The sequence below is a fragment of the Balaenoptera musculus genome, chromosome 9, assembly GCF_009873245.2.
Source record: "Balaenoptera musculus isolate JJ_BM4_2016_0621 chromosome 9, mBalMus1.pri.v3, whole genome shotgun sequence".
Lineage (NCBI taxonomy): Eukaryota > Metazoa > Chordata > Mammalia > Artiodactyla > Balaenopteridae > Balaenoptera > Balaenoptera musculus.
The window spans coordinates 89,408,032-89,421,497 of NC_045793.1; the positions used below are offsets into that span (position 1 = coordinate 89,408,032).

The following is a 13,466-nucleotide window of genomic DNA, read 5'->3' on the forward strand; positions in this document are numbered from 1 at the left end:
TTCAGATTTTTTTTTTCTTCCCTCTCTCCTTTCATATTTCTTTTTCAGCATGAGACTTTTTTATGTGGGACTTTATATTTTCTACTGCATAATATTAGAAGAAGCACATAAAAACTTAGTTGTCTAACTTCCAGTGATGTTAAGAATGATCAAGAAATTCAGGTGTTGTCAGCCTTATCTGTCCATCATCTTTAAACTTTCAAGGTTTTAGCATCCATGGTTATCTGTTGCCAAAATCCATTATCTCTCGAAGGTAGCAGATTGGTAATTTTTCTAATTTGATCATTCCTTCTGCATTTATTAACTTTTAGAGAACTTCTAAAAGAAGCAGTCAGTATTGACTTAGTTAATAAGAGAGCATACTTCTTATTTCAGTTTTAGAGCCAGTGGCTTATTATAATATCTTTTTCTGCATTTGAGTTTCTCTACCTATGGGAAACAGAATTCAAAGTTTTGAAAACTATAATTCAGGTCATATTGATCATTTGACCATATCTTATTGCTTATACATTAGGAATACTTTACCTGTTTTTGTTTTTGTTTTTTTAAACATTTTGGACATTTTGAATTACCAAACTAGAGAATGATTATCCTTTAGGAAGTTTCACATGGATAAAGATCATCTTTTTGACAATGATCAATGTTTCAGTGATTTAAGAACACATACAAAACAATATATGAATGAGTACAAATAATCACACTCTCTCTGAAAAGTGACATCGCAGTTATGTAAGTGAAATCTTATTTGTCTGCAGGATGAGCACCACCATGGTTAATGTTTTGATACGTAATTATTTATAAAAATATTATACTAATGTAGTTTCTCGATGGTAAATGTTATACCTGTGTATTAACTCGGCATTTATGTGACAATATAAATTGGCTAAACAGAGCCCTGAAGCAACTATTTACACAAAAACTTATTATTGCATGTTATCTCTTTAGCCCTGCAGTTTAAAATTTACTAAAGCTTTATGGTAACATTACAGGAGATTTTGAGGAAAACTCCTGTAATCATAATATAGTGATTTTTGTTACCATGAGTTCTTGCTGTGCTATTGTCTATATGTAAATATGGTAGGTTGCTCAGATTTAATCATTATCTATTGATTGGACATTTAAATGATTTCTACTCTTATATCTAGTTTTATGAATAGTATTACAAAGAACATCTCAATTCTGCAGGTCGTTATTTAGTGGGAATTACTTTCTTAGGATAAATTTCCAAAAATGGGGTTACTGGATCTAAAGGATGTTTGACTTTTGATATTTGTCACAAAGTTGTTTTCAGATTCACTGTGTGTTTTGAGGATGTTTAGCACCATGGGACTTCTTAGGGAACATTTCTAAGGATGTCGTGTCCTTTTGGTTTGTTTGTTTTTTTGTCTTTTTTTTGTCTTTCTTTTTAATACTATCTTACAGTTTGGAAAAATCCTTAAAATATGTCAACCCTTTTTTTTTTTTTTTAACAATTGTTACCTTCTTCTTAAAATTACTTTTATTAAGTAGCAGCATTAGAAATGAGGATCTTGATGAAGTATTTCTGCCTTCTTGCGTTGCCAACTTGTTAGTATTTACAACTTTAATTTTTTATTTTTTACTATTAAAGTATAGTTGATTTACAGTGTGGTGCTAATTTCTGCTGTACAGCAAAGTGACTCAGTTATACACATATATACATTCTTTTTTATATTCTTTTCCATTATGGTTTATCCTAGGAGATTAGATATAGTTTCCTGTCCTATGCAGTAGGACCATGTTGTTTATCCATTCTAAATGTAATAGTTTTCATCTACTAACCCCAAACTTTCAGTCCATCCCTCTCCCTCCCCCCTCCCCCTTGGCAACCACAAGTCTGTTCTCTATGTCTGTGAGTCTGTTTCTGTTTTGTAGAAAGGTTCATTTGTGCCATATTTTAAATTCCACATATAAGTGATATCATACGGTATTTGTCTTTCTCTTTCTGACTTACTTCACTTAGTATGATAATCTCTAGTTACATCCAAGTTGCTACAAATGGCATTATTTCGTTCTTTTTTTATGGCTGAGTAGTATTCCATTGTATATATGTTCCACATCTTATTTATCTGTTCATCTGTTGGTGGACATTTAGGTTGTTTCTGTGCCTTGGCTATTGTGAATAGTGCTGTATAGCTTTAATTTGAATCCTGAGGTTATGCAAAGGATTTGTGGCTTGTTTACATGCTTGAATTTATCTATATTTGCACTGAAAGTCTTACTTTTTTAATTGCCAACCATTATCTACTCCAAAATACAAACTTCTTGCCACACTCTAAATTCCTAAGAGTGAATCTTTCTATAATGGCCACAGTTCCTACATCTTGCTTTAATAACAGGTCAGGAATTGCTAAAACCCCACCCCATTTCTTCTCTCTGTGTATTTTTAAAAGAATTTTAAAGGAATCAATATTGTAATCAAAGGTAGTTTGGCAGCATGTATTGATTTTATGTGCATTTACCCTTTTGTTCAGCATTTCTGCCTCCAGGAATCCATGTTGTAGAAATGTTGCCATGTAAGCAGAAAACAGTGTATAGAAGGGTGTACAATTTCAGTGATACCTTTAACACTGAAAAATAGAAACAATTTAAACATCTACCAAAAGGGAATTTGTTAAATAAACTGGTACATTCATATAATGAAATAATCAGTTATTACCAAAAATAAGGTAGATATGTGTTGACACTGAAAGATTGAAAAAGCAAATTGTGAATACATATTGTACATTCTCATTTTTTAAAAAAAAAACGACTGTTAGATGTATTTATGGATAGACAAATTTAGAGGGGGATACATGGCATCTTAACATGGGTGTGTCAGGTTTGGATGAAGACATGATCTTTCACTTTCTTATGTACTTCTGTTTTAAAGTTTGTACAATGAGCATGTGTTAATTTTGGAATTAAGAAACACATTTTTTTTTTAAAGATTAAGCAAGTAAAATTATTTTTTTTTAATTTTTTTTTTTGTTTATTTATTTATTTATGGCTGTGTTGGGTCTTTCGTTTCTGTGCGAGGGCTTTCTCTAGTTGTGGCAAGTGGGGGCCACTCTTCATCGCGGTGCGCGGGCCTCTCACTATCGCGGCCTCTCCTGTTGTGGAGCACAGGCTCCAGACACGCAGGCTCAGTAATTGTGGCTCACGGGCCCAGCTGCTCCGCGGCATGTGGGATCTTCCCAGACCAGGGCTCGAACCCGTGTCCCCTGCATTGGCAGGCAGACTCTCAACCACTGCGCCACCAGGGAAGCCCTAAGCAAGTAAAGTTTTAACATAACAACATAGATAATAGGTGAGTACTGGTTTTCTAAATATTCAGAACATTTTGCACACTTCTCTTTTGTAATCTCCTTCAGAACCACTTGACCTCAGTTTGTGCCTCCTCTCTCTACTGATTTTAGCACACTGGATCCCAAGCAGCAGTCACTTAGAGCAAAATTGAGACTTTGTGCAGGGGATGAGTGAAGGGGGGCAGTATATCAAGAAGTAATTGACAATAGAAATTTGACCAATTAGATTGTAACTGCATTAAGAAGGCTTAAACCATGAAGAGTGCAAGTAGTACTAAATTCTAAGGGAAGGTTTTGAATAAGAGGTAGCATAAGGGTTATGAAAAAATCATCTCAAAGGGTGGCTTTGGTAAGAATAAAGGCACAGAAATGAGTCATGTTGTGTGTGTGCAAGGGAGCAATTAATTTCAGTGTGAAGTGCCCTCAGAAGTAGGTTCACTACCACATTGATCAATAGGAATTATCAGGCTAGGGCTCAGGAGGATTGATACAAGTGAAGAATTTGGGGAAGTGATGAATGTAAAATGCTAGGCCAGGGAATTTATAAGTCAACCACAGCGGGTGAGTTGTTACTCTCAGTTGTATCAGTGGTTGGTCAGGTCATCATCATTTGGCCATTATCAGGCCAGAACTGCTGATCTTACACTACCATAGGCTGCTAGTTACATTTTTTTCATAAGCAAACCTTGATTCATTGTGAGGTTTCCTGTTCCTTAGCTTTTCTGATATTTCCAAGGTTTTGTTATATCTTGACACACTAACACATACATGAAGCTTTGACATTGAAATGTATACCTCACATTCAAATTGGGGTCCATATGGATTCAGTATGTCCTTAGTCTTGTTTAAATTATTTCTACCACTTTTCTCCATCCTGTGCATAGTGTCCCCAGTGCCACTGAGTATATTAAGTAATGTTTAATCTCTACTAATTTTTTTTTAATGATAGGGAAACTATATCTGAACTTGAAGGGGGGACATTTATTGTACTTAATTAAAAGTTTTTTTTAAGGACGCAGACTCTATATAGGATATATCATATCCACAGGGTGTCTTTGTTTTAGACATTTTAAAGACATTTTATTTGATAGCCAATAAAATAAGTGCTTATAATTTTAAATAGATTGAAAGGAAAAAAATCAATGGAATTCTCTTTGATGCAACTTTTTTCCCTCCAGACCAGAATCTGTAGAAGCTAGCCCTGTGGTAGTTGAGAAATCCAACAGTTATCCCCACCAGTTATATACCAGCAGCTCGCATCATTCACACAGTTACATTGGTCTGCCCTATGCGGTAAGTGTCAAACATTTCTCTGGAAGGGTATGTTTTATATCTCTATATAAATCTATGTATATTTTTTATATCTAGAGATTGAAAGTTGATGTGTGTGGTATTGTGCCTAAAACTGAATATTTAAAAAGCAGACTTGTTTTATACTATCTAAACAATTAGGTATGTAATTCGTAGTTTAGTTTTTTCATTGATCTAATTATATTTATTCAAGGGATTAAAATTCTATAAGAGGAATTCCCTAAAAGTTTTTATATTATTATTATTTGGTTTTTTTATGCTATTAATAGTTTAGTATTATAATTCTTTACCTTCTCTATAAAAAGACTGTAGATAGAATTGTACTATCTACTGTTGATTCTAAATTATATAGTAATTATATAGTTACCATTTATTTAGCACTTATATGTCAGGCTCTGTGCTAAGCATTTTTGCATATATTATCTAATTTAATCTTCAAAAACAACCTCATAAGATAGGTATAATTTTCATCCCCATTTCATAGCTGAGAAAATGAAAGCTTGTCTAAGCTAACTTATTCAATGTTGCCAGAACTTTAAAAATCCCTATTGTATACTTTATAGTGATAATATGTCTTCTGTAATTGTTTTTGTTATTCTTTAGCTTCCAGTTTCCTGAGTTTTTTTTTTTTTAACCATTATTCTCACATCTTGCATTGTGAAGGTGACCAAGGTTCTATATCTAGTTTCACCAAGTCATTATTTTAAAGGTATTAAGGAAGAAGTGGGCCAATTTCATCTCTCTCAAATATTTAAATTAAGGATTGAATTTTACTTAAGTTGCTTAGTTTGTATTGTTATTGAAATTACATTGTGCTGTATTTGTGATTAATTCTCCAGGACCATAATTATGGTGCTCGTCCTCCTCCAACACCTCCGGCTTCCCCTCCTCCATCAGTTCTTATTAGCAAAAATGAAGTAGGCATATTTACCACTCCTAATTTTGATGAAACTTCCAGTGCTACTACAATCAGCACATCTGAGGATGGAAGTTATGGTACTGATGTAACCAGGTGCATATGTGGTTTTACACATGATGATGGATACATGATCTGTTGTGACAAATGCAGGTAAAATGTTTCATGCCATTTGCTTATTTTTCTTGAATGCTGCTAACCTTTGTGATTGTTAATGTTGGAAAAAATAAAGTGACTTTTGAAGGAATTGATAAATGCATTTTTTAAGTGATACTTTTGCTACTGTCAGTGCAGTGTGTTTTGCTCCTAGGAAAAGCCCCTATGGGAAAAAAGCTATCCTAGAGTTTTTCTTAGAAATCCTCGTTGTTAATTGAGTAATAGGCAATCAGTTCTGAACTTTATTCATACAGAATCACATCTCTCTTTTTACTCATTCGGTAGTAATACAACTACATAAAGTAGACAAGACAGAAATGAGAGGAGAATTGAGTCCTGTGTATTTCCTTTGGAATTATTTGTGCTGTATAGTCAACTGTGATTTTCCAGTTTGGGGGAATTATACATTTTGATTGATGTTTGTTTGACCTGACTCTCTCACCTCCTTTTGACTTGAACCTTGCAGCACTCTGGAGTCTCCTTGAACCAGAACCACAGTCTCCCCTCCCCCAACCCTGGTTCAACCACCAAGAAAGGCCTCCTCCCCTAGAGAAGGTGTGATTGGGAGAGAAAGTGGGGTTTTGTTTTCTTTCTTTTTTTTTTTTTCCTGGTGGGAGGGAGTTGGGGAGGATGGAGAGGGAACAGTAGGATTTCAACCTGAAAGTTACTGAGTCCATCCCCTGCATAGGCTGGGAAGCAGAGAACATTTAAGCAATGTACTGTAGAGGATAAGAAAGTTTGATAGTTTACAGAATGTCCTGGATCTGGTCTTAAGGCATAGCTTCATCATTTTATTTGAAATAGTGCCCGTATTTGAATGTGAGTGTAAAAATGCATTGTTGAGCCACATAGAAATTACTTTGCATTATTTGTAATCTTGTTCCCATCTATTAAGTTAGGTGATTAGGAGTGGGATGTTATTGATATTAAACATGCAGTTAGGTTATATATGAAAAAGTTGATTTACCTTTGCCAAAAAGGGGGAAAATTAGTCTTAAGTGGAATGTGAAATTTGATGTTATTTTTATGGGAAGTTGTAATATTAATGCTTTGAGTTAATTTTAATAATAAAAATATATTGTGATGCTTTCTCAAATTTAAAAATAAACTTATGGTACATACTATTACCATAAGCAATCACCTCAGTGAGCTTATTCAGGAGGTGAATTTAAAAACTAAGAAAATAACTTCTCTGATAACTTGTTTTCCTCATTATTTTTTAATTAGCTACTTATTAGCAAATCTGAATTCATATTTTAACCAATCATATAAAATAGCTTTCTCATTGCTGATTTTGTCTTATGTGATAAATTACATACCATTGGACAATTTTTTTTTTTAACATCTTTATTGGAGTATAATTGCTTTACAATAACATTTTTATTTTAATGCATAATCTAAAGTGTTTTTGTTTTGATTAATTACAATGATCTATATATAATATAGAATTATATCTATTAGAAAAGAGTGAAATAGTCCTTAGGACTTATACCTATCTACAAATTCTTGAAGGACCAGTTCACGTATTTTGGATTATTCAAGGTATTTGCTTTTTAGCAACTGCTCTATTTGTTATGAATTTATTTTTTGTTATTCTGCTTTTCTACTGCTTAACCTGTAGTATGCTACAAGGCTTAATCTTTTTTCCTCTATTCTTGTTTTACATTGCCTCTATATATTTTCATGTACCTACTGCCCATACTCATCTCTTTCAAGTTTGACATCTAGAGCTCTGATTATTTATTCATTCTCTAGTTTTATTTCTTCTGTGGTCTGCATGACATTATTACTTAGCCCCCAGATTTAACCTAATTTGTTATTCTGACTCTCCATGTCAGGTGCTCTGCTTTTCTTTTAAACTTCTTCCCCTACATCTTTGATACATAGTCCATTACCTTTCACATTCTACCAGTTCTTGTCCCAACATCCTCAGTTAAGAAGTAAAGAGCAAGATCATAGCAGTTAACTCAGTAGCTATATATTAAAAGTAGCTCATTATTATATAAGGGATAATTAAGACTGTTTTTAGAAACAGGCATATATATCAACTTTAGACCAATTAAAGTCTTGGCAATAAAATGCAAAATAATAGCATTGAGAAATTTGCCTCAAGTTGGTCCATGTATTACATTAAAAGTAGAGTTCATAATAGGTTTAGTCTCTATCTTCATGAAATGACTCTTGGATTCTTTAACTTCATTTTCTGCCATCATTCTAGTTCTTTCTGTTCTTTAACTTAGATCTGGAATGTTGGAAAAGCCTCTTAGTTGATTTTTATGCTTCCAGTTTCTTAACTTCTTTGAATTAACACTGTATACCATCAAAGCAACCTCTAGTTGTTACCTGTTGCCAGTTAGAGGAATGCTCCGCAAATCCTGACATTCCAGGTTGTATATAATCTGACTGCATTTTACTAATTCAGTTTTATCCCCCTCTGTTCCTCAAAATGAACATTCTTCTTCAGATATATTAACTGCCTTCTGGCTGTTGCTCCCGGTATCTGTCTACTTGAGAAAATGTTGCTATAATGAGGTCTTTTCTTCCTAATTTCCCAAATGAGGTTCTCTTCAAGTCCATTATTCTCCAGGATTCTTTTCCCATTAATTCCAAGCATTGTGGACATCTCCAGTTTGTGATTTCTAATAATATTTGTAATGTATACCTTTTACATTTTTAAATTATATTTGCTTTAGAAATTTATATCATATATATAATATCCTATATTTGTCCTCTTATTTTTGCATCTCAAAAGTTTTATCTTCCCGAGGACATACTTCTATGAATTCTTCACATTCCCTTTTACACTGCTAAACTCAAAGTAGGCACTTATTAACTGATAGTTAAATGGAATATCAAATCTTAATTTAAGGATGATTTAAATAATATTTTATATGTTCTGCTTTTTTTTTTTCCCCCTTTTTAAAGTGTTTGGCAACATATTGACTGCATGGGGATTGACAGGCAGCATATTCCTGATACATATCTTTGTGAACGTTGTCAGCCTAGGTAAGTTGTACATACAATAAAATTGCCAGTAATTTTACTGAGGTAATCTTTAGTTATTAGAAATTTATGCATGAATTCTAGATTAAACAATTAATGGATACTGTATTTCATCAAATCTAAGATGGAAGAAGTTTCCTTTCTATGGTTTGGTTTGTTTTTTGGGTTTTTTTCTTTTTCCATTCTGACATCTCTAAAATCAAGAAGAATCTTTCCATTGATAACATGTCATGGTTTATTTTCTAGGGTTTTTAATGATGCATAAAATAATAGCGCATTTTTTAAGTGATGACATCTTTTTTTCAGTGGACTGCAAATTATGTTAAAAAGTTACTAGAAGGACATTTCGTTAGTTACAGAATTTTGCAGGGCTTATACTATCATTCTGCCTGTTGGCAGTAATGTGTTTTCTTCCCATTTCTTTTTTGTGCTTTTTTAAAAAAATCTTTTTTAATGGACATTTCAAACCTATATAAAAGTGATAGTGTACAGAACCTGCATGTTTCCACCACCCAGCTTCAACAATTGTCAATAATCTTTTTTCATTTACGTTGCTGTGTATTTTTCTCCTTCACATATTGTTTTAATGCAAATCCCAAATATATTATTTCATTCATAGGTATCCTTATGTATTTCAGTATGTATGTATTTGTGTATGTGTATTTCAGTATGTATCTATAAAAGAATTCTTTAACAAAACTCTATAACCACAAAACGATTATTATATTGATACATGCAATAAAATCTATTACATCCAGCCATTCTTAAAGTATTGATTGGTTGCTATACATCTCTTTTAAGTCTCTAGTAATCTAAAGCTACACCCCTTACCCCACCTACCCCAGTCTCCTTTGCAGTGTGTTTCTTTAAGGGACTGAATTGTTTATCCTGGTGAGTTTGCCAATTGCATTATCATGATTTAACAGATTTCTCTCTATAGATATTCCTGTAAATAGGTGTGTGATTAGATTTAGGTCCCTTTTTTTTTTTGGGGGTAACACTTTCATACACTGTGTTCTATCAGGTGACACATAATATCTGAATGGGACCCATTGATGGTTATTTTTAAGATCCATTAATTTATTAGGGGTTGCAAATTAATGACATGTTAATTCTATTGCTTATCACTTATTAGCTGGACTATTTCTGTAGAAAACTTCCCCATATTAACTGTTCAGTTCTCTTAAGGTATATTTCACTGAGGAAAGGCAGGATAAATGCTTGTTGATTTGTAGCCTTTATCAGTTTTTAGAATAATGAAAAGAATTTTAAGTGTCATTATGAAGTCAGGGATTTAAACATATTGGATATCAGTCTGTTGCAGTTATTCCTTTCTTTTTAAATATTTATTTGGTTGCATAGGGTCTTAGTTGCGGCAGGCGGGCTCCTTAGTTGCGGCACGTGGGCTCCTTAGTTGTGGCACTCAGGCTGCTTAGTTGTGGCTCACGGGCTTCTTAGTTGCAGCTCGCCAGCTCCTTAGTTGTGGCTTGTCGGCTCCTTAGTTGTGGCACGCAGGCTCCTTAGTTGTGGCATGCAAACTCTTAGTTGCAGCATCCATGTGGGACCTAGTTCCCTGACCAGGGATCGAACCTGGGCCCCCTGCATTGGGAGCATGGAGTCTTATCCACTGTACTACCAGGGAAGTCCCTATTATCTTTTTTTTTTTGGCTGTGTTGGGTCTTCGTTGCTGCGTGCGGGCTTTCTCTAGTTGCGGTGAGCGGGGGCTACTCTTCATTGCAGTACGTGGGCTTCTCATTGCAGTGCACGGGCTCTAGGCACACAGGCTTCAGTAGTTGCAGCACATGGGCTCAGTAGTTGCGGCATACGGGCCCTAGAGCACACGGGCTTCAGTAGTTGCGGTGTGTGGGCTCAGTAGTTGTGGCGCGCAGGCTCAGTAGCTCAGTAGTTGTGGCTTGCAGGCTCTAGAGTGCAGGCTCAGTAGTTGTGGCGCATGGGCTTAGTTGCTCTATGGCATGTGGGATCTTCCCATATCAGGGATCGAACCCGTGTCCCCTGCATTGGCAGGCAGATTCTTAACCACTGTGCCACCAGGGAAGTCCCCCTGTTATCCTTATTTATGTTCAAATTTTGTCCCATTTTTGGTCAATGGGAACCACTTCGAGTTGGCTTTGCGGTCCTTTTGACAATACCCTAGTAGTACTTGCTAGCTTTATGCAATCTAATACGACAAGATGTCTCGGGCTTATCTTATACTTCTGTGCCCCATGCTCAGAATTGGTTTTCAAGACCAGAATCTGAGAGCTAGTAATGCTCCTTCCTCCGGAACTACTCAGCGTTGCTAGGTCTTTTTAGTAGACGAACCTAGTCTACTGTAAGTTTTGTCTGTCTGTTTATTTTTAAGATAAAATACATGAGTTTATACAGATAATAGCAATTTAAATTTAGGAATACAGTTGACCTTTGAACAACATAGGTTTGAACTGTGCATGTCCACTTATGCATGGAATTTTTTCAATAGTAAATACTACAGAACTACACACTCTGCATTTCGGCACCCCAGCCCTCACATTGTTCAGAGGTCAACTGTACAAGGTTTTCATTTAACTGTTTCTGTATTCCATCTGTGTCTCTTTTTATCCTTGTTCTCAACAACACTTACAGCAGTGTAATTAGAGTATCATGTAATTTGCTCAACTGCTTAATCCCATAGAAGAATGTAACAGTCTCAAGAGTAACAGTATCAACAATAGCACCTGTAACAATATGATTATGTAAAACAGTTTAGAACTTTTTTTTCCTGTAAGGTATTTTCTACAGGGATGTATAGTTAATTTTTTGTGTTTAAAGTCTCTTGAAAGAATTTTATTGTGTGGTTATAACACCAACTGGGTACACACTTCTGGCTTAGGTTATTAGTTTTATTTTTTATTTTATTTTTTATTTTTAAAATAAATTTATTTATTTTATTTACTTATTTTTGGCTGCGTTGGGTCTTCGTTGCTGCGTGCGGGCTTTCTCTAGTTGCGGTGAGCGGGGGCTACTCTTAGTTGCGGTGCATGGCCTTCTCATTGCGGTGGCTTCTCTTGTTGCGGAGCACGGGCTCTAGGGCACACGGGCTTCAGTAGTTGCAGCACACGGGCTCAGTAGTTGTGGCTCAGAGACTCTAGAGCGCAGGCTTAGTAGTTGTGGCATACAAGCTTAGTTGCTCCACGGCATGTAGTATCTTCCGGGACGAGGGCTCGAACCCTGCATTGGCAGGCGGATTCTTAACCCCTGCACCACCAGGGAAGCCCTAGTTTTATTTTTGATTTTTTAAAAATTAAACTTTCGAAGTAATGTGGGTTTGCATGCATTTGTGAAATAATACAGAGATCCTGCGTATCCTTTATTCAGTTTCTCCCAGTGGTAACATCTTGCAAAACTGTTAATACAATATCACAGCCAGAATATTGACATTGGTATAGTCAAGCTACAAAACATTTCAATCACAAAGATCCCTCATGTTGCCTTTTCTAGCCATACCTACCTCCCACCTCTTACCCCTCCCATCCCTGACCTTTGGCAACCACTAAATCTATACTCCATTTCAATAATTCTGTCATTCCAAGAATGTTACATAAATGGAATCACACAGTATGTGACCTTTTGGGATTGGCTTATTTTTACTGAGCATAATTCCCTGGAAAGCCAGCTAATTTGTGGCATATATCAGTATTTCACTTTTTTCTATTTTTAAGTAGTGTTATGTGGTATATATGTACCAGAGTTTGTTTAACCACTCACCTTCTGAAGGACATTTGGGTCATTTCCACTTTTTGGCTATTACAAATAAAGTTGCTCTGAACATTTGTATACAGGTTTTGGTGTAAACCTAAGTTTTGTTTTCTCTGGGATAAGTGCCCAAGAGTGCAATTGCTTGGTCATATGGTAATTAGTTGCATGTTCAGTTTTATAAGAAATTGTCAAATTATTTTGCAGAGTAGTTGTATCATTTTTCATTCCTACCAGAAATGGATGAGTAATACAGCAATTTTATTTTTAAGGATTGCTTTTTGTACTTCATTTTTATAATTATATGCTTGTTTAATTATGTAAGAAGTAGTCACATAATTCTAAAGTCAAATATTTAAAACAAGGTACATTCATGTAAGTCTAACATATACGACCCCTGTTCCTTCCACTTTGGAAGTAACAATTTTTAAAAAATTGATTATTCCTTCCATTGTTTGTTATATGTTTGTTATATTAGAAACAGATATGCACCTGTATATATTTGTATTCCCCTCCTTACTTAGATAAGCAGTAGTATATTATGTAGAGTTTTTGCCACATTAGTTCTTTGTCTTAAAAATATATCCTGAAGATCACTTCATAGTAGTAATATAGAGATTGACTCATTTCTTTCTGTAGCTTCAAGGTGCTCCATCTTTTTCATGTACTATAGTTTAGTCAGCCCTTTGAGTGGACATTTGAGTTGTTTCCAGTCTTGTGTAATTGCAAGTGGAAGTGGGATTGTTCAGTAAAAGGGTAAATGTATATATCAAATTTTGTCATATATTGCCAAATTCCCCTCCAGTAGCAACTGTCCAGTTTTGAATTCCCACCAGTCATGGAATGACTGTTTTCCCCAGCCTCACAGTAGAGTTTTTGATGGACTTGGATTTTTGCTGGTTTAACTAGGTGAGAAATGGTAATCTCAGTGTTTTATTGATACTTTTCATTTGTTTATTATGAGTGAGGTTTTTCCGTTTTTTCTTTTTTATTGGAGTATAATTGCCTTACAATGTGTTAGTTTCTGCTGTACAGTAAAGTGA

At 34.9% G+C, this 13,466-nt stretch overlaps 1 protein-coding gene across 1 annotated transcript in view; it reads left to right on the forward strand.

Annotated features, from left to right (window-relative positions):
- Nucleotides 1–13,466, forward strand: part of KMT2E (lysine methyltransferase 2E (inactive)) — a 99,815-nt gene that overhangs the window by 41,873 nt on the left and 44,476 nt on the right. The window contains 3 exon segments of the mRNA XM_036862843.1: nucleotides 4,484–4,598; nucleotides 5,456–5,685; nucleotides 8,614–8,694. Coding sequence (XP_036718738.1) covers nucleotides 4,484–4,598; nucleotides 5,456–5,685; nucleotides 8,614–8,694 — 426 coding nt within the window.